Source organism: Carcharhinus amblyrhynchos, chromosome 28 (genome assembly GCF_965287045.1).
Source record: "Carcharhinus amblyrhynchos chromosome 28, sCarAmb.v2.hapA, whole genome shotgun sequence".
Lineage (NCBI taxonomy): Eukaryota > Metazoa > Chordata > Chondrichthyes > Carcharhiniformes > Carcharhinidae > Carcharhinus > Carcharhinus amblyrhynchos.
The window spans coordinates 8,154,166-8,176,366 of NC_137351.1; the positions used below are offsets into that span (position 1 = coordinate 8,154,166).

Genomic DNA, 22,201 nt, shown 5'->3' on the forward strand with positions numbered 1-22,201 from the left:
TACACAATTGCATATTCCTATCAGAATTCCTACAGAAAGAGGCCATTTGGCCCAATGATTCTACTAACAATCCCACCCAGGCCCTTTTCCTGTAACCCTGTGAGTCTCCCTGACACTGGGGTCAATTTAGCATAGCCAGTCAACCTAATCCACACATCTTTGGACCATGGGAAGAAACTGGAGCACCCAGAGGAAACCAAGCAGACGTAGGGAGAAAGTGCAAACTCCACACAGACAGTGATCCAAGGCTAGAATTGAACCTGGGTCCCTGGTGCTGTGAGGCAACAGTGCTAACCACTGTGCCACCATGGCACCCACTGGTGAAGCTTGAGCTCTTAAAGATGCAGACAAGAGTGCTGTCACTGAACCCAACTCCAGCTGACAGGACTATGGGCTGATAGCTTCAAGTAATCCTTAAGGCCAATTCCATGTTATCTTTCAGTACATGAGTGTTGAAGTATAAAATTAACAAAGCCATCCTTATCCAACAAATGCCTGAACCAGATATGGTTTGCAACCTTGGTACCATATTTGACTGGAGATTAGGCTTCTGTCCACATGACTATAACAAGTGACTGTAACACTACATTCTGCACTCTCTTGTTTCCTTCTCCATGAATGGTATGTTTTGTCTGTATAGTGCACCAGAAACAACACTTTTCACTGTTAATACATGTGACAATAATAAATCAAACATTATCTGAACCATCAATAATACCACCTACCCCTGAAGCCCTCATCCATTCCTGTTACCTCTCAACATGACTAATCCAATACATTTATGTTTGCTGTAATATTCCCTTAAGTGGCTTGGTGTTTCTGTTTTTATTCTATCCTTGTGAAGTACATTTTGGACATTTTATGTTGAAACAATACAATTTGTTATTTCAATGCTATTTTAAAGTATTTATTAGTGTCACAAGTACGCTTGTATTAACAATGCCACACTCTGGCACCTGTTCGGCTACACTGAGGGAAAATTTAGCATAGCCCATATACCTAACCAGCACGTCTTTCAAACAGTAGGAGGAAACCAGAGCACCCGGAAGAAACCCACGTAGGAACTGGGAGGTAGTGAACCAAGCCAGGAATCAAGCTCAGGTTCCTGATGCTGTGATGCGACAATGCTAACCACTGTGTTATCCGTTATATATTACGCTATTATATAGGGCAATCCAAGCCTGGATTACTATACAAGTTTTGGCTCCTTATCTAAGGAGGGATACACTTGCCTTAGAAGGTGCCCAGCTGAGATTCACGAGCTTAATTCTTGAATTGATAATGCTGTCCTATGAGGAGAGATTGAGGCAAATTCTTTAGCATTTAGAAAAATGGTGATTTCAGTGAAATGTATAACATTCTTAGAGCATTTAACTGGGTAGATGCTGAGAGACTGTTTCTCCTTGGCTGAAGAATTTAGAACAAGGCATCATAATCTCAGGATAAGAGATTAGCTATTTAGGACTGAGGAGGAGGAATGACTTCAGAGGTTTATGAACCTTTGGGATTCAGCTTTGTATGGTCAGTCATTGAACATATTCAAGATTGAGATTGTTGAGTCTTTGGATATTAAGGGGATAAAGGGATATCTGAATAGGCCTGATAAATGGAGTTGATGCTAAAACTCAGCCATGATCTTATTAGATGGCAAAGCAACTCCAGGGGACGTATGGTCTACTCTTTATTTCTTACTTTCACTGGTTTTGATGATCACAGTCATTGAGGGACGACAATTCGATTTGGTTCCTCAAAGAAGGTAGGGGTGAACTCAACCAGTCTTTCTTTTCCTGGCTGTCTTTCGTAGAGTCACATGTGAGGAGATCCTAAATTTTAAATTGGGACTGCAACTTAGTCAAGGTGAATGTTGATGATGGTGGGGAGGTGATTGGCCTAGTGGTGTTATCGCTATACTATTAATCCAGAAGCTCAGTTAATGTTCTAGGGACCCAGGTTCAAATCCCTTCACGGCAGATGGTGGAATTTGAATTCAATTAAAAAATATCTAGAATTAAGAATCTACTGATGACCATGAAACTATTGTCGATTGTTGGAAAAACCCATTTGGTTCACCAATGCCTTTAGGGAAGGAAATCTGCCTTCCTTACCTGGTCTGGCCCATATGTGACTCCAGAGCTACAGCAACTGGTTGGCTCACAACTGCCCTCAGGCAACTAGGAATGGGCAATAAACGCTGGCCAGTCAGCAATGCCAACCTCTGGAAAAATTGATCTCTTAAGTCCTTGGACCGAGAGAGAAAGATCAGCCAGGGTTCTGCTCAATCATCCGGTTGAAAACAAGATGGATTAATTTCTTAACCCCGAGCTTTATGTTTGTAAATTAAAACTTTGCCTGATGGGTTTAAGTAATTTACACCAGATTGGAGAAGGCAGGGAACCATGCAGAACACTTACTAGACACAGACAACACAATGGGCTGGAGTCTCCGACCTCTCTCCCGGCTGGGATTCTGCCATCCCGCTGCAGTTAATGGAGATTAGGCTGAGGGCCAAAATCTCTTCTCGCTGGCAGCAGACAATTCCAGCCAATGTTTTTTATTTCCAGTGTGCAGGTAGAAAATAGCACAGAAATGCTGATATTCTAACAGTTGAAGATAAACCAGCAGTTAGTGAGCGAGGTTGGCCAGAAAGGCACACTTCTTTAAGTATTGCTGGAAGCATTATTGCAGCAGAGCATTGCTACCTGCTGAGGGTCACTTTAAGAGGCAATAACCCTGAGTGGCAATGCAAGCCCTTTGGCGCCAATTAGAAGAGGGAAATTGAAAAAGCCCAGCAAGGAGCTTCCTGAATAAACTGTCTGACTCTGTCACTGTAATGAAATAAATGTTGCAGCAATCTAGAAAAAAAACGCAGCAAAAACCTACTGCAGGCAGAATCATCACCTTTCACTGATGAAGTTTGGCTTTCTTTCATGACTGTTTACCTTGACCTTTCCCCACGCAATCTGCAGTGTTTCTATGGAAGGCAACGTGAAGAACAATGAAAAAGAAGTAGCTGGATTCCTCAAGTGAAGGAGAGCTGAAAATGTGGTGCAGGCTGTGCCTTTGGACAGAGAACAGGGCAGCACGATGGCACAGTGATTAGCACTGCTTCCTCACAGCACCAGGGACCCGGGTTCAATTCTCGGCTTGGATGACTGTCTGTATGGAGTTTGCATGTTCTCCCTGTGTCTGCGTGGGTTTCTTCCGGGTTCTCCAGTTTCCTCCCACATTCTGAAGGGTGTGCTGGTTAGGTGCATTGACCCGGACTGTGGCGACTAGGGGATTTTCACAAAAACTTTATTGTAGTGTTAATGTAAACCTTACTTGTGACTAATAAATTAACTGTAACTTTAACTTAACTCTGGAAGAAGTGATAATCTTAATTTAAAAATGTGGGCTGGAATTTTACCACTTCACCCGCCCTGGAAACAGGCAGGGCTCACAGATTGAAAATCTCTGTTGGCCTCACGTGGGATTTTGCCATCTCGTCCGAGTGAGGTCGTAAAAGCCTGCCTGTGGTGTCACATGGGCGGCACGGTGGCACAGTGGTTAGCACAGCTGCCTCACAGCACCAGAGACCCGGGTTCAATTCCTGGCTTGGGTCACTGCCTTTGCAGAGTCCGCACGTTCTCCCCATGTCTGTGATCATTTCCTCTGGGTGCTCCAGTTTCCTCCCACAGTCTTAAAAACGTGCTGGTTCGGTGCATTAGCCATGCTAAATTCTCCCTCAGTGTGCCCGAACAGGCGCCAGAGTGTGGTGACTAGGGGATTTTCAGAGTAGCTTCATTGCAGTGTTAATGTAAGCCTACTTGTGCCACTAATAAATAAACTTTAAACATGGGTGACTCTGCTTCATATTGAGACGTTTTTGTGAAAATAGAAAACAGAGTAAGAAAAATCCCAAGCTGAAGAAATATTTCTCTGAGTGCATTGGTGCGTATATTTGCAAGACAACTCAATCGTCTAAGATTAAATGGGTGGCACGGTGGCACAGTGGTTAGCATGGCTGCCTCACAGTGCCAGGGACCTGGGTTCAATTCTGACTGCAGGTCACTGTCTATGTGGAGTCTGCATACTCTCCCCATGTCTGCGTGGGTTTCCTCCCAGACTCCAAAGATGTGCGGGTTAAGTTTATTGGCCATGCTAAATTGACCCTAATGTCAGGGGAATAGCAGGGTAAATGACGGTTATGGGAACAGGGCCTGTGTGGGATTGTGGTCGTTACAGACTCGATGGGCCAAATGGCCTCCTTCTGCACTGTAGGGAATCTATGATATCTGATTGAATTTCAAGGAAATGTAAAAAAGGTGATGCGACTATTTTAAAAATGTGCAAAACCACTTTAAACATTTGGAAGCAGGATAAGAACAACCAACTTTATATCCAGTCATATCCGCCAAAATGTGCATGGAGTGAAGAGTAAGAGGGAGAGCAATATTGGGCTCAGCTGTGGTGTATGTTGCTGCTACCGCTGTCCCAACACCTCCCATCCCCTTCAAGCATTGCCTGATCCATTGGAGCAAGTCTGTGAGCGGTATTCCAATGAGAGTCAGCACCTTCGAGCAAAGTGGGGAGGAAAGCATTCAATAACAAAGGGCTAATTGGCCTCCATTAAATAGTCTTAGACAAAGTCTTGGTACCTTTGGCAGTGGGTAACACTCCAAAGAAGGCTCAGAGACAGATTGCCAAGGAAGGAGCGTTCGTAATGTGAAAAAACAGGTTGAGTGTCAACTTGTAAATCTTTCCAACATAAAGCAATGGCAGGTGGTAAAAGCGGGAGACAGAGTCCTAGTCAGCCATATCATGGACAGAATTGGGTCTTCTACTAACAAAATGCATAGCTCCAGACTACAACATGATCAGGAAAGTCCATGTTGCCACAGCAGCCAGGACCTCTTGAGAGATTGGCTGGATGGTTGGTGTGGATTAGGGTGAAATTGTACTGGTTATAGAACATAGAACATAGAACACTACAGCGCAGAACAGGCCCTTCGGCCCACCATGTTGCGCCGACCAGTTAAAAAACAATGACCCACTAACCTAAACCAATCCCTTTTCGTCCATAAACCTATCCACGGATCTCTTAAACGCCCCCAAACTAGGCGCATTTACAACTGCAGCAGGCAGGGCATTCCAATCCCTCACCACCCTCTGGGTAAAGAACCTACCCCTGACATCCGTCCTATAACTACCCCCCCTTAATTTAAAGCCATGCCCCCTCGTGCTAGCTTTCTCCATCCGAGGAAAAAGGCTATCACTATCCACCCTATCTAAACTTCTAATCATCTTGTATGTTTCAATAAGATCCCCTCTTAGCCGCCTTCTTTCGAGCGAAAACAACCCCAAATCCCTCAGTCTCTCCTCATAGGACCTCCCCTCCATACCAGGCAACATCCTGGTATGTACAGCCCCCCAGTTGTATGACTTATAATGAATGTACACAGTGAATATTACATGGATCACCATCGTATTGAAGTACCTCAAAGTGCATCTTGATCGAAGCAGAAACCCGAATATTTTTGTGCCATTTTATCCATAACGTCCATAAAAAATGTCCATAATATTTCTTCACTGTATTGAAGCACCTCGGATTGTGAGATAATCTATGTAGAATCGTAGAATCCCTACAGTGTCGAAGGAAACCATTCAGCCCACAGAGTCTGCACCGACTCTTTGTCAGAGCGTCCGACACAGGCCCCATCCCTATAACCCCACGTATTTACCCGCCAATCCCCCTAACCCACACATCCTGGGACACTAATGGGCAATTTAGCATGACAAATGCACGTTACCAGCATGTCTTTTGGATGTGGGAGGGAACTGGGGAACGCGGAGGAAACCCACGCGGACACGGGGAGAACGGGGAAACTCCAATCAGACAGTGACCCAAGGCCGGAATCAAACCCGGATCCCTGTTGCTGTGAGGTAGCAGCACTAACAATTTTGCCACTATGAAGTCCTTATGTGGAAAACCTGAATATTATTGCACTTTATGTTACGCCCATTTTGAAATGTTTGTAATATTCTATAAAGATTTTGATCTGGCAATTGAGATTGTCCCGCTTGCATATGAACTAAATTGATGGTCTAATCAAGGAGCCCCATGCTCTGTACATAAACAGGAGTGTCAGTTCCTCTGCCATTCTGTGTTTATTTATTAGTGACAAGTAGGCTTACATTCACGCTGCATTGGAATTACTGTGAAAATCCCCTGCTGTGAAAAACCTCTCGTAGCCACACTCCAGCGCCTATTCAGGTACACTGAGGGAGAATTTAACATGGCAATGCACCTAAGCAACACATCTTTGGGCCATGGGAGGAAACCGGAGCAGCTGGATGAAACCCACGCAGACACAGGGAGAACCAACCGACTCAAGAACAGCTCCTTCCCTGCTGCCATCAGACTTCTGAATGGACTTACCTTATATTAAGTTGATCTTTATACAACTGTAACACCATACTCTGCAACCTCTCCTTTCCTTCTTCCCTATGTAGTCTATGAATGGTATGCATTGCCTGAACAGCACGCAAGAAACAATACCTTTTATTGTATCCCAATACATGTGACATTAATAAATCAAATCAAATCAGACGTGAAAACTCCACACAGACAATGACCTAAGCTGGGAATCGAACCCAGGTCCCTGGTGCTGTGAGGCCCATGTGGCTGGGTGTAGTTTGCATACTGAGAGCACTCTGTAGAGTAGTGCTGGATCATGTAAGTAAAGGAATCTTGGTGAAGAGACTTCGCCTCTGAGGACCTATTACGGTTATTACACATTTTTTCAGGGATTTTACGAATAAAGTATATTTTTGCAAAAAATGAATTGCTGCCAACAGCACAGGGTTCAATCCCTGATCTTCCCGAAGTGGATTCAGGACCTGCCTCCTTGTGCTACCCATGGTGGAAGTTATGGCACTTTTGATTGGACCTGGCTATGGGCAGAGAACACAGAAAGAAGAGATAAGCTTCGCCAAAAAATGGGCAAGGTGTCAAGAGGGTGTCTTGTTTCATGCTCATCTTGACATATTTTTGTGAGAACAGGAAATGAAGGAAGATAAACCCCAAGCTGGAGAAATCAATTATTTTTCTCTGGGCGTGTTGGTGCATTTATTTGTGAGAAATTTCAATCATCTGGTTCATTCTCAAGGAGCAGCAAGAAGCTCAGAACGTGGGGAAAAAAAAGGAAATGTGACTATTTTTAGAATATGCAAAACCACTTTAAGCATTTGGAATATATCAAAAGAACCTTCATGTTAAGTGAAGCACACACAGCAGCTTTGCATATCACAAGTAACTGAACACTAGTTAATGCCTGAATTATTCATCCATTTTGAGCATTCATTGAAGCATTGACCCAGTTATAGCTCAAGAAGCATTTGAACGAGATGTTACCCTTGTTTTCCAGGGAAAGGTAAAAAACAGAGAAAACCCCTGGGACTGTAAGGGAAAAATATGCTGGAAAATTGTCCTCTCACACACAAAGGGATCAAGATGAATCTAAGGAATCAGATGGAGCAAGTATTTGCTTTATTAGACCATCTTACCCCATCTACACAGAGACAGGTCCTAGAGGTTTTTTCAAAGTTCATTCGTGGGACATGGGCGTCGCTGGCTGGCAAGCATTTATTGCCTATTCCTAGTTGCCCTTGGAGGGCAATTGAGAGTCAACCACATTGCTGTGGCTCTGGAGTCATGTGTAGGCCAGACCAGAGAAGGATGGCAGATTTCCTTCCCTAAAAGACATTAGTGAATTGGATAAGTTCTCCACCAATCAACAATGTTTCATGGTCATCAGTAGATTCCTAATTCCAGATATTTTTTATTGATTTCAAATTCCATCATCTACCATGGTGGGATTTGAACCCGGGTCCCCAGAACATTAGCTGAGTTTCTGGATTAATATCTAGCGATTATACCACTGGACCATCGCCTCTCTCGGTAGCATAAGAGACCCCCTACTGTTGTCCCAGTGTCCTTATTTTAGCATTAGTGTTTAATTTACTGACTATATTGGTGCCTGACAGCAGTGAATTTGTAAATTGCTTTCTGATCTGCAATTCATAGGGTCCTTGATCAGAGCAAACTTTTATTGGTAAATGTGTTATGTGTTTGAATGGGTCTATTGATTCAGCAATTTTCCACAGTGCTACGGTTACAGATTTGGTCAGTGGGTTCCCTTTTCCCAAATTAAGACCAGATTCTCCTCTCTTTTTCCAAAAGGGCCTTCAGAAAAATTTGCAACATTTATTTGCATTTATATCACATTACTGCTTTACATGAGCATTAGCGAGCAAAATTTGACACTGTGCTAGCTGAGGAGATATCAGAGCAGATGACCAAGAGCTTGGTCAAAGAGGTAAGTTTTAAGAAACATCTTAAAGAAGGAAAGATAGGCGGAGAGTGAATAAAGCTTCTGTCCAATGAGGAACTGAGATATAGACAGAAATTCTCCCCCCAAAAAAATTAAGTGCACAACGGGCAGGAAAACAGGAGAACTTCCCACCTGTTTTTTTGGGTGTACTTAACTGAATGAATCTCCGACATCACGGAGTGCCTCAGGGAGGTTCACGCTGAAAAGTGAGTGATGTCCTTTAGGGGAAGAAATCTGTTGCCTGCCCTACCCCTGGTCTGGCCTTCATGTGACTCCCGATACAACGCAAGGTGGTTGACTCTTAGCTTTGCTCAGTTGAAGGACAATTAAGGGTGGGCAACAAATGCTCATTTGCCAATGGTGCCCACATCCTGCCTGATGGGCTGGCATTAGCAGGCTAAGCAAGCCACTGTGCATGTGCCAATCTGTCAGCAGGGAGATCGGCACATGCACACTGGTCCCACTGCCGGCTTCCCGATTGCTGGCCTTTCCCTGATCACCCGCACAGACCCTCCATCCCGATTTCCACCGCGGAGCTGATTACGCTGAAAAGAATGCTGAAAAGAAGTGCCTTGGAGACTCTAATCTCGCGTCATGAATCCTGGAAGAGGCCCCCCGTGTCTCCTGGCACGCTGCACTTCTTGTGTGATGCAGCAGGCTGGGAGAATCCCAGCCATACAGTCAAAGAATGTTCCAAATTCTATTCCTGAACAACGCTGAGTTATTGATCTCCTCCAGAGAGAACCAGCACCATTATAATTGGATTCAGTTATGATTGGGAAGCTGGGGAAAAATCCAGTCCTACTTTGAATCAATTCCTTTCCTTATTCTCTCATGGGATGTGGGCATCATTGGCAAAGCGGGCATTTGTTGCCCATCCAATAATTGCCCTTTAACTGAGGACAGTTAAGAGTCAACCACCCTGCTTTGGGTCTGGGGTCATATGAAGGCCTGACCAGGAGTAGGGAGTAGATTTCCTCCCCTAAAGGACATCAGCCAATTAGATGGATCTTTGCTGCAATTGATGATAACTTTATAGTCATAATTAATGGGTCTAGCTTTATAATCCATCTTAGATCTGGATTATAAATTCCACCAGCAACCATGGTGAGAATTGAATTCGTATCAGAAAGTTTATGTTTCTGGATTACTAGCTGAGTGATGTCACCGTGATACCACAATTCTCCCTCTAAGTAACATGAAAGCAAGATCAGCCTCGGAACCAATTCCTCTCCTCGCTATATCAGGATAATACTGGAACTCAGAAGGGCAATTAGGGATGGAAATAAATGCTAGCCAGCCAGCGATGTTCATGTCCCATGAATGAATAAAAAGAAAGTTGCCAGAGGGAACCTTGCTGGTGAAAGCTGATTCGTATATGCTCAGTAGGATTGAGTGGAGGGGCTTTTAAAAGGACTCTGGAAGTCTTGTTCTAATGTAAACAGGGAAGAGACTCTGTTGATTAAGATGGGAGAAGTTCTGGGCTTTAAAAACAAGTTAACATTTCTGCAGAGAATTCAGATAATTCATAAACATAGTCTGGGGTTTTTGGTTATGTTAAGAAGTTTAGTCTATTAGTTGCTCAGTAAGTCACAGCATGGTGACACAGTGATTGGCATTGCTGCCTCACAGCACCAGGGACCCAGGTTTGATTCATGGCTTGGGTCACTGTTTGTGTGGAGTTTGCACATTCTCCCCATGTCTGCATGTGTTTCCTCCGGGTGCTCCGGTTTCTTCCCATAGTCTGAATATGTGCAGATTAGGTGCATTGGCCAAGCTAAATTGCCCCTTAGTTTCCTGGGATGTGTAGGAAAGAGGGATTAATGGGGTAAATGTGTGGAGTTGTAGGGGTAAGGCCTGGGAAAGGATTGTTGTTGGTGCAGACTTGATGGGCTGAATGGCCTCTTTCTGCCCTGTGGGGGTTGTTCTATGAAGTGAGTTGATTGTTGCAATGAACATGTTAAATCCTGAAATCTTGTCATATGGTCCTTTGAGTTGGGAAATTCATATCCTTTGTTTTAAACATCATCAATCTCCACAGGGCTCAGAACAATATTGTACTGAAGGACTCTTATTCTCCTTTTGCTGTCAATTGACTCAATAAATTAACCCCTTCTGGTGATATATTTTATATATCTCCTAATGCAAGGCACAGACCAGAACTTCCCTCTCCACAAATAGTTATATACATTGTGACATAGGGAATGACAAATAAATCTCTTCTGATTATTTTACTCTCAGCTCTGACGAAGGGTCATCCAGACTCAAAACGTTGGCTCTATTCTCTCTCCACAGACGCTGTCAGACCTGGTGAGATTTTCCAGTATTTCTGTTTTTGTTATTTTAAGCTGCTTTGGTTAGGTGCATTGGCCGTGCTAAATTCTCCCTCATTGTACCCGAATGGGCGCCGGAGTGTGGCGATTCAAGGATTTTCACAGTAACTTAGTCATAGAGTCATAGAGGTTTACAGCATGGAAACAGGCCCTTTGTCCATGCTGCCCTTTTTTTTTAAATCCCTAAACTAATCCCAATTGCCTGTATTTGGCCCATTTCCCTCGAAACTCATCTTACCCATGTAACTGTCTAAACGCTTTTTAAAAGACAAGATTGTACCTGCCTCTACTACCACCTCTGGCAGCTTGTTCCAGACACTCACCACCCTGTGTGTGAAAACATTGTCCCTCTGGACACTTTTGTGTCACTCCCCTCCCACCTTTAGCCTGTGTCCTCTAGTTTTAGACTCCCCTACCTTTGGGAAAAGATTTTGACTATCTCACAGGCCGAATGGTCTCCTTCTGGGCTGTGTGCTGCTGCAATTCTAATACCGAAATAACCAGGATCAGTGCATGTAATAGAAACCATCAGCTTTACTAGATGTTAGAGAGAATAGCAAACCTTTGCATTTGATAGAGAATGGTAAAGCAGTTGCCACCCCCCCCACCTCCACCCCAGGTGTATTACAGAGAATATCAGCCTCCCTGCATAAAACAGTTCATTGCAAACCCTGTGTACATTATAAAGAATAGCAGCTCGACTGTAAAATTATGCACAGCAGCAGATTTGTATATGTTGTCGAGAACATCACCTCCAGTGTATATTATCATCAGTTACATACCCTGTTATCAGCTCACTGCTTCATTATCCATTTTAGAATTATCTTTCCCTTGGCTCCTTCAAGGCTCTCTGAGAGCCTTCGGAATTTTTGTCACCCAAAAGATATTTTGCCCCATACCTTTGGATGGCATAGCACCCAATTTGCTGCTTCACTAGGGGAGCATGTGAGACCCGTGCAGATGAGCACCTGAAGTTATGCTACTGAGGTAACCAGAGAGAATTGGAATTAAGTAGCACAGTTCTGTGTGAGGCAGTCAAGAAGATGGCAATAGTTATATACATTGTGATATAGAGAATGACAAACTCCACATGTGATTTTGGGAATAGTATATCCTGTATGCGTTATAGAGGATAGCAAACCCTGTGTGTATTAGAGAAGAGTATATCCTCTAAATTTTGAATGGTAGTTCCTTTCTTCTGGCAGTATCGACCATAAGTGTATTTTACAGTATGTTTTATATTATGCTATAAGAAAAGCAGCTTTTAGAGCATTGTAGACCAAGTATTGTAGTGAATTGCACCCCCTCCCATAGTGAATTGCAGTCCCCTGTATTATAGTAAATTGGAGACCCTGTAGTAAACTGATTTGGAGATCTTGCATTATAGCGACCTGTGGATCCTGTCTGCTACATTTCCTTTATTGTAGAGAATAGCTGACTCTATACTGTCGCAAATTGCAGCCTAGCCTTGTAGTTATAAATGGGATTGGATCCTTTCAGAGAACTACAAGTGCTAGTTTATAGAGTGCAGATCTTTCGAGATTGCAAATGACAGGTTCCACATAACAGTGACCTGCAGAATATGCATTGACCATTTGATTAAAACTTCTGTTTGTGGAGCACTCACTTAAATTATTCTTACGTACTTAATAAATGCTAATTTTCAATTAGCTTCCAGATTGATGAGACTTAGTTCCTCATATTTCAGGGACAGTAACAAAGAATCTCCCAGCTTACATTCCGACAGAGCAACTTTGCTTTTGTAATTGGCTTCAAATTGCATTTGCTGGTGATAGCGTCCACTGTGCTTTCCTGGAAGTCCCCTCACAAATTTTACTGATAACACAAAATTACATTCCTTTAAATTTAAGCGTTTGTATGTTTCAAGTTATTTATATTAGCGTCTGCTTTGCAAGGGGACCTAATTCTGCACAAAGCAGCTTCCATCTTGTCAGATGAAATCCTCAAAATAAAAACATCGCTGAATCTTGCAAGCAGGTATCCGATCCTGTGGTCACAGCTTCAGCCCCTTTTCTTTTTTACAAAAGACAACAAAACATTTGTGTTCCCATTCTTAAGTTAACGTTCTCAAGAGTGTGTCCAGTTGTTGATGGCTTGTCCACCAGAGACTATTCACACAGCCATCGCATCCCTCTGTGTGAGGCGGGTGTTTAACCTTCCCATTTCTTCTGTGATGCCACAGTTTCTGGGCACAACAGGTGAGTCTCCCTCCTCACTGTGCCTTCTCGCTAGCTCTGCGTGGTCAATTTGCACTCCCCGACATTGAGTTTCAATGCACCCTGGAGGTGCATATTTCTCAATGTCTTGAACTCCAGGGGCATCGTGTGAGGAGTAGCCCGTGAGTTATACTCGTACGTCAGGCTGTCGTAGTAGTGATACTTCACCACATTTCCTTTCTGGTCCTTAGGGAAGGGCCAGAAGCCATAGAGGTGGATCTCATCACAGAATCGAGTGGCGAGAGTGTACATGAGGAGGCCAGTGGTGGGCCGTTTGATCAGAACCCTGTTGGTCAGCCAGTACCTGGGGTAAAGGAAATCAGTGACATTACCAATCTTCATTTGAGACTAAACCACAGTCATAGAAAGGAAATCATTAATATATATCAGGAAGAGCAGGGGTCCATAGAATTCTACAGCGCAGAAGGAGGCCATTTGGCCCATTGCGTTTGTACCAACTCTTGAAGACTGCATCTTGCCCAGGCCACATCCCCCCCTTTGATTCGTATAATCTCACACATTACCCTGTCTAAAGAACCTAACCTACACATCTTTAGACACTGAGGGACAATTTAGCATGGCCAATGCATCTATCCTGCAGATCTTTGGAGTTTGGAAAAAAAACAGAGCACCAGAAGAAACCCAAGCAGACACGGGGAGAACGTGCAAACTCCACACAGAAAGTCACCCAAGACAGGAATCGAACCCGGGCCCTGGTGTCACTTGTCCTGACACTGATCCCTGGCGAATTCCACAATAAACCTTCCTCCAGTCCAAAAAAAGCCATTTGCTGCTATTCTTTATCTCCTGTTGTTCATCCATTCTGTATCCATGTTAAGAGGTGGCATGGTGGCACAGTGGTTAGCACTGCTGCCTCACAGTGCCAAGGACCCAGGTTCAATTCTGGCCTCAGGTGACTGTATGTATGGAGAGTGCATGTTTCCTCCAGGTGCTCTGGTTTCCTCCCACTACCCAAAGATGTGCGGATTAGGTTGTCCCTTAGTGTCAGGGGAATTAGGAGGGTAAATACATGGGGTTAGGTATAGGTCCTGGGTGGGGTTGTGGTCGGGGCAGGCTCGATGAGCCAAATGACCTCCATCTGGCTGTGGGGATTCTATGATTCTACATTGCTACTGTCCCTTTTAATACGTGAGCTCCGATTTTGCTCACCCGTCCATTTTGAGACAATTTATTAAATGCCATTTGGGAATCCATATATATCACATCATCTGCAGTACCCTTATCAATCCTCTCTCTTACCACATCAAAAAACTCTAGCAAACTAGTTAAATGTGATTTCCTCCTCACAAATCGGAAGGAATGTAGCACTGTGCTAATATCTCTGGATTAATAACCCAGACACCCAGGTTAATGGTCTCCTGGCAAAACATTTAGTAGAATATAAATTAAATTAATTAAAATCCATCTGGTTCGCTAGTGTCTCTTAGAGAAGGAAATCTGTCATCCTCACTGGGTCTGGCCTACATGTGACTCCAAATGTGGTCAACTCTTAGCTACTCCCTGAAATTGCCTAGCAAGCTGTTCCGTTAGAAGGCAATTAGGGATGGGCAATTTCTGGACCACACCTGGAGTACTGTGTGCAATTTTGGTCTCCCTACCTAAGTAAGGATATACTTGCCATGGAGGGAATGCAGCAAAGGTTCACCAGACTAATTTCCTGGGATGGCAGGATTGCCATACGAGGAGAGATTGGGCTGACTGGCCCTGTATTCACTGGAATTTAGGAGAACGAGAGGGGATTTAATTGAAACATATAAAATTCTGACAAGCTGGGCAGACTGGATGCAGGGATATTGTTTCTTGTGGCTGGGAGGGGAAGGCGGGGGGACGTTCTTGAACAAGGAGTCACAGTCTCGGAATATGGGATAGACAGGCCATTTAGGACTGATACAAGGATAAACTTCACACACAGGCTTTGGAGGCCTCATTACTGAATGTATTTAAGAAGGAAATAGATGGATTTCTGTATCCCAGAGGTGTCAAGGGATATGGGAAGAGCACTGGAGTATGGAACTGAGATAGAGGATTAGCAATAATCATGTTAACAGGCAGAGCAGGCTCGAAGGGCCAATTGGCCTACTCCTGCTTCTATTTTCTATGTTTCTAAGTTTGCCAGTAAAGCCCACATTCTATGAATTTTTTTTTAAATCATGCTGCCTTTTCTTATTTAACCCACATTTTCCCAAGTGACTATTAATTTTATTCCGAATTATCGTTTCCAGAAGCTTCCCCACCACAGAAGTGAAACAGACTTAGCTAAGTTGCTGGATGTAACTTTTCACCCAGTTTTGAACAAGCGTGTAACATTTGCAATTCTCCAGTTTTCCAGTATCTCAGTGTGTGGAAGATTTGGAAATCATGGATAGTGCCAGAGTTAATTTGCAATGAATACTTTGGGATGTCGTGAGGCCTGGAAAAGCACCAGAAAAATACAAGCCTTTGTACTTTAGTCTCCATCTGAAATGTTCCCATCATCCTTTAGTGTTCTTCAGACAATCTTGGCCAATACCTCTTTGCAAATTTTGGGTTCTCTGACCCAGTTCTAAGGCCCTTAATCATAGGATAAAATCAGAGAATCCCTACAGTGCAGAAGGAGGACATTCGGCCCATCAAGTCTGCACCAACCACAATCCCACCCACACCCTATTCCCATAACCCCATTAATCCCCCGAAACTAGGGTCAATTTAACCTGGCCAATCAGCCTAAGCCACACGTCTTTGGATTATGGGAGGAAACTGGAGAACCCAGGGGAAACCCACACAGACATGGGGAGAATGTGCAAACCCTACACACAGTGACCTGAGGCTGGAATTGAACCCTGGTCCCTGGCGCTGTGAGGCAGCGGTGCTAACCGCTGTGCCACCATGCCACCCGGTGAACTAAGTTGTTTATATCCAAGCAATGAATAACATCATCCCTCGAAGGGCAAACCCTCAAACTGTCACGATTGATCTATCTGACTGTCTCTTCTTTTTTCAGCCACTGAGATTCCAAACAAACCACTCTCCAAGGGCTCAAAACAGCAGGCTGCAGTGAAAGACTTCCCACTGAGCATCAACACCCCTCGTATGGAACACTAACCTCAGCAACAACACACTCCCAGTCAAATCCCAAATGATAGTTAAAACCGGACCTTGATTTAGGTCACTAGTGTCGCTAGCCTGGGTTGCTAGGTAACTGTATCTTAATGGAGTGTGAAAAGCTTAAAGCTAATGAAGTTCCTTTCTTCAGCTTAGCTTTCTAGCCATTAATCTAGGGTAGCGGGAGGGAGTGGTGGAGCGGGAGGAGGGGCAGTGTATGGGAAAGTTACTTTAAATAACCAGAGAGGAGAGATAAATACATGAACGAAGGTTGGAGGAGTCGCAGTGCGCAAGTGAGAGTAAATTCAGGCTGAGTGTACAATGGATATTTGATCTGAATCTCACTGTTCCCTTCAGGACGGAAGGGCTTGGTGCGATTAAACTACAATGATCAGAATTGAAAGCTTGTAGCATTGAGGATAAGGAGTCAAATGGATCAGAAGGGTCAGCACGGTGGCACGGTGGATAGCACTGCTGTCTCACAATGCCAGGGAATCAGGTTTGATTCCTATCTTGGGTCACTGACTGTGTGGAGTCTGCACGTTCTCCCCGTGTCTGCACGGGTTTTCCTCTGGGTGCTCCAGTTTCTTCCTACAGTCTGAAAGACGTGCTGGTTTGGTGCATTGGCCGTGCTAAATTCTCCCTCAGTGTACCCGTACAGGCGCCGGAGTGTGGTGACTGGGGGATTTTCACAGTAAGTTCATTGCAGTGTTAATGTAAACCTACTAATTGGCACAGTGGTTAGTACTGCTGCCTCACAGTGCCAGGGATCCGGGTTTGATTCCTGACTTGGGTCACTGTCAACGTGGAGTTTGCATGTTCTCCCCATGTCTGAGCGGGTTTCCTCCGGGTGCTGTAGTTTCCTCCGACAGTCTTAAAGAGTGCTGGTTAGGTACATTTACCTGAACAGGGACTGCCAGGTTGTGGTGATGAGGGGAATTTCACAGTAGCTTTATTGCAGTGTAAGCCTTACTTGTGACTAATTAATAAACTTTACTTTTTACTTGTGATGCTAATAAATAATTTATAACACAAGGGACAGCAGTGATAGTCAAGTGGGAATGGGGGCAAAGTAGGAGAGGGGGCTGCAGAAGTTCGGATGAATGGAGTCAAAAGGTCAGCCAGACGACAATTGGAACAATCAATCCAGTAAAAGACAATGGCATGAATGGCACTATGTGAAAAAACAAGCAGTTAATTTGCTGTTTGGAGTGGACTGAGATAGTAAAAGAAATATAAACGCAAGCCTTCCTTCCCGAATAAACAATCTTCCATTTCCCCACCTGTCAGTTGCAGTGGGGATACAGAAGCAGCGGGATACGGGTGGTAAGTCCTCTGTGTGTCCAAGGAGGTGAAAGCATGGTCAACAACAGTGGAATGAAAGGTGGAGGTGCACAGGAAGCTAAAATCAGGGAGACAGGGATTGGGGAGTGGGAATTGGGGGAGTTGTTGTGGGGGATTGGCGGGTGAGAGCGGCAGGACTGGAGGAGGGCTAAAAGTAATGAAGCAATTTCAACTCAATGATAAGAAACAAGTACTTGAAATGTTGAGGGGGGGGGAGCAATAGCGCTGGTAAGGAGGAGAATCACAGGTTGAACTGGAATGGAGAAGGGGAAGAGTGGCAGTGTGAATTCGGAGAGACAGAGACAGGATTGCACAGGGAAACGGCAGGACTTTGAAAGAATGCAGCTATTCCGTAACTGACTCATAGATTCCCTGTAGTGCAGCAGGTTGACCCCAGAACCCAACATATTTCGTCTGCTAACCTATACATCTTGGGACACTAAAGGACAATTTAGCGTGGCCAATCCACCTAACCTGCGCATCTTTGGATGCCAATGGGATAGTAGAATCATTCTGGTAATTTTGGGACTCTTTGGTCACTTTAACTTTCCCTTTTTTAGAAATTAAAAATCTATTAATTGTGAAATTCGAATGCACGTAGAATTAACCTGAGTGCAATTAGAGTAGGTGTCCAAAAGCCACTGCCCCCTAACCACATTCATTGAATAATTGGGTCACAATTAACAACCCTTTCATTACTGAGGAATCTTCAGCACTCCCTGCTCTTCTAGAATATTCATAACTAGATCAAATGTTTTAAAAAATTAAAACAAAATAAATTCCTGCTGGCATCTAATATTTCATTTATTTGAGGATCGACAACAATGCAATATTAGCTATAGCAAATATTAATAATTTTTCCCCCCAATTAGCCACGGATTCCATGGCTTTGCCTCAGAACATCTCGTCACAAAGCCAAGTTTATCTGCCTTGTTGCCAAGTCTAATTATGTGCCGAGGTGTTAATATGATTTGAAGCTGGAGAAGTGGCTGGGTTTTAAAATGATTTACTTTCCGTACAAGTGATCTGCCAATTAAAATACAAGACAAGGAAGGCATGGTGACAAGTAACTTATTGCAGCAACATCCTTATTACTGATGTGGCAAGTCAAGCATCCAAACATTCACTCATGGTGCTTGGAAATTGAGGAAAGAGGTTCAGCTGTTGGCAAACACATTTTCCCAAGGATTCAGACAGGGCAGCTTCCCCCATATGTTTTTTGGTAACTCAGCTGCCCCCAGATATTACTAACCAGTGGGAATGGTTTCCCTCAGTCACCAAACTGTTGTTAACATTATAGACAAGGCACAAGTGTGATTATACGATGGCTCCAAATGGCAACCATATGAAAGCCTCCCCAGACTGGTGCCAGGGTTTCTCCCTGTGGTATGTTTCCAATCACATATCCATGCCATCCTGAAAGCTGCCAACTCCCATCTGCTACTGAAACCCTCATCCACATCTTTGCTACCTTTGATTTGATTTGATTTATTATTGTCACATGTATTAGCATACAATGAAAAGTATTGTTTTCTGCATGCTATACAGACAAAGCATATTATTCATAGAGAAGGAAAGTGCAGAGTGTAGTGTTACAGTCGTAGCTAGGGTGTAGAGAAAGATCAACTTAATGCAAGGTAAGTCCATTCAACAGTCTGATGGCAACAGGGAAGAAGCTGTTCTTAGTTGGTTGGTATGTGACCTCAGAGTTTTGTATCGTTTTCCCAGCGGAAGAAGATAGAAGAGAGATCAAAATAGAAAATGCTGGAAAATCCCAGCAGGTCTGGTAGCATGTGTAAGGAGAGAAAAGAGCTGGCATTTCGAGTCCAGATGACTGTTTGTCAAAGAGAGCATGTCCGGGGTGCATCGGGCCCTTAATTATGCTGGCTGCTTTGCCAAGGCAGTGGGAAGTGTAGACAGAATCAGTGGATGGGAGGCTGGTTTGCAAGATGGATTAGGCTACATTCAAGACCTTTTGTAGTTTCTTGAGGTCTTGGACAGGGCAGGAGCTGTGATACAACGAGAAAGAATGCGTTCCATGGTGCAGCTGCTAAAGTTGGTGAGAGTCATAGCTGACATGCCAAATTTCCTTAGCCTTCTGAGAAGGTAGAGACGACTATTTAATGCTTTCCTGGTTGGCCCCAGTCATCCTACAGTTAACAGCTCTGGTTAGCGCACGATAGAAAGGATTGCACTAGAGCAATAACAGAGGAGTTTCACCAGGATGTTGCCTGGGATCCAGCATTTGAGCTATAGGCTTGGAATGTTTCCTATAGAGCAGGAGGCTGAGGGGGGAGGATACGATTGAGGTGTACATGATTATGAAGGGGATGACAGTTGTTCCCCGTGGTTGAGGGGTCAATCACGAGGGGGCCATCATTTTAGGGTAAGGGGTAGGAGACTCAGAGGGAATTTGAGAAAAAAAGTTTTCACTTTGAGGGTTGTGGGAGTCCGGAATGTCCTGCCTAGGAATGTAGTGGAGGCCAGAAACCTTACAACTTTAAAAAATATTTGGATGACACTTGAATTATAATATACAAGGATATGGGACAAGTACAGGAAAATGGGATTAGCACAGCTTTAATGGTAGTTATTGTAGGTGCAGACTGGATGGGCCAAAGGGCCTTTTCTGCACTATATGACTGTATGACTCTAATGCACTCATACACTTCCAAAAGATGCTGCCCAGAACTGGACTCCAGCTGAGGCAGAGCTAGTGTCTAATGGCCCTATTAATAAAGCTTAGGATATTTACACTTTATTAACCGCCCTCTCCACCTGTCCTGCTACCTTCAATGACTTATGCACATACACACCCAGGTCTCTCTGCTCCTGCACCCACTTTAGAGTTTCACTCTTTATTTTACCTAGTCTTCCCACGTTCTTCCTACCAAGATAAATTATTTAACATTTCTCCACATTGCACTTCATCCGGCATGTGCCTGCCCATTCCACCAACTTGTCTAAGTCCTTCTGAAAGTTCGACACAATCCAATGTTTCCAACTATCGGTCCATCTGGAAATTTTGGATTTGTGCCCTGTACAAAAAGATCTAGCCCATCCATATATATCAGAAGGAACAGGGGCCCAGACACCATTCCCTAGGGAATTCCCTAGGTGGGCAGCACGGTGACACAGTGGTTAGCACGGCTGCCTCATAGCACCAGGGACCCTGTGTGGAGTTTGCACGTTCTCCCTGTGTCTGCGTGGGTTTCCTCCAGGTACTCTGATTTCCTCCCACAATCTGATAAACGTGCTGGTTAGGTGCATTGACCCGAACATGCACTAAAACGTGGCGACTCAAGGAATTTCACAGTAACTTCCTTGCAGTATTAATGTAAGCCTTACTTGTGACTAATAAATAAACTTCAACTTTAACTCCACTATACAACTTCCTGTGGTCCGAAAAACATCCATGAATCATGACTCCCTATTTGCTGACCCTCAGCCAGTTCTGTGTCCATGTTCCTTTTGTTCGAAGAGCTATAAGTTTGTATGGTACTCTATCAAATGGCCTTTGGAAGTCCAGGTACATCAAATCAACAGCATTGCCCTCATCAACCCTCTCTGTTACCTCTTCAAAAAACTGAATCAAGTTAGTTAAACATTTCACAGAATAGAATCCCTACAGTGCAGAAGGAGGCCTTTCGGCCCATCAAGTCTGCACTCACTACAATCCCACCCAGGCCCTATTCCCGTAACCCCACTTATTTACCCTACTAATCCTGTTGACACTAGACGCAATTTAGCATGGTCAATCAACCTAACCTGCACATATTTGGACTGTGGGGGGAAACTGTAGCACCCAGAGGAAACCCACACAGACACAGGGAGAACATGTAGACTCCACACAGACAGTGACCCAAGCCGAGAATTGAACCCGGGCTCCTGGTACTGTGAGGGAGCAGTGCTAACCACTGCCCTCTGAACAAGGGCAAATGGAATTAGGCAATAATTTTTATTTTATTAGTGTTACAAGTAGGCTTACATTAACACTACAATGAAAATCCCCTAGTCGCCACACTCTGGCATCTGTTCAGGTACACTGGGGGAGAATTTAGTTGGCCAATGAAACTAACCAGCACGTCTTTCAGACTTTGGGAGGAAACTGGAACACCTGGAGGAAACCCACGCAGACACGGAGGGAATGTGCAGACTCCACGCAAACAGTGACCCAAGCTGGGAATTGAACCCGGGTCCCTGGCACTGTGAGGCAGCAGTACCACTGTGCTGTACTGCTGACCAGCCAGCTATATCCCCCAAAAATGGCAGGCAGCACTGTGGCACAGTGGTTAGCACTGCTGCCTTACAGCGCCAGGGATCCAGGTTTGGTTCCTAGCTTGGGTCATTGTCTGTGTGGAGTTCACATGCACTCCCCGTGTCTGCGTGGGTTTCCTCCGGGTGCTCCGGTTTCCTCCCACAGCCCAAAGATGTGCTGGCTGGGGAGTTGGCCATGCTAAATTGCCTCTTAGTGTTGGAGTGTTTAGCAGGGTATAATGTTTGTAGTTATGGGGATTGTACCTGGGTAGGATTGTTGTCGGTGTAGACTTGATGAACCAAATGGCCTCTTTCTACACTGTAGGGATTCTATGATTCTTCTCTGATTCTAAATGAATAAAATGTCCAGTTCATAGAGTTGGACTGAACTTTAATGAAGGAGATCTGTGATCAATTGATATAAAAACAAGTACAGAGTGGAACTCATGTTTCATCCACTGAGACTCACAGATATAGAAATGTGACATAAAAATCTTTGCCACTGTAATAGCAAGCTGGTGATTGAGAGCAATTTTTACCCTGATGTACACTTATC

At 44.2% G+C, this 22,201-nt stretch overlaps 1 protein-coding gene across 1 annotated transcript in view; it reads right to left on the reverse strand.

The window, feature by feature from the left end:
* Nucleotides 1-11,296: 11,296 nt before the first annotated feature.
* Nucleotides 11,297-22,201, reverse strand: part of st8sia2 (ST8 alpha-N-acetyl-neuraminide alpha-2,8-sialyltransferase 2) — a 47,129-nt gene continuing 36,224 nt past the window's right edge. Inside the window, exon 6 of the mRNA XM_080214249.1 lies at nt 11,297-13,246. Coding sequence (XP_080070375.1) covers nt 12,955-13,246 — 292 coding nt within the window. The 3' untranslated portion in view covers nt 11,297-12,954. The remainder of the gene's footprint in view (nt 13,247-22,201) is intronic.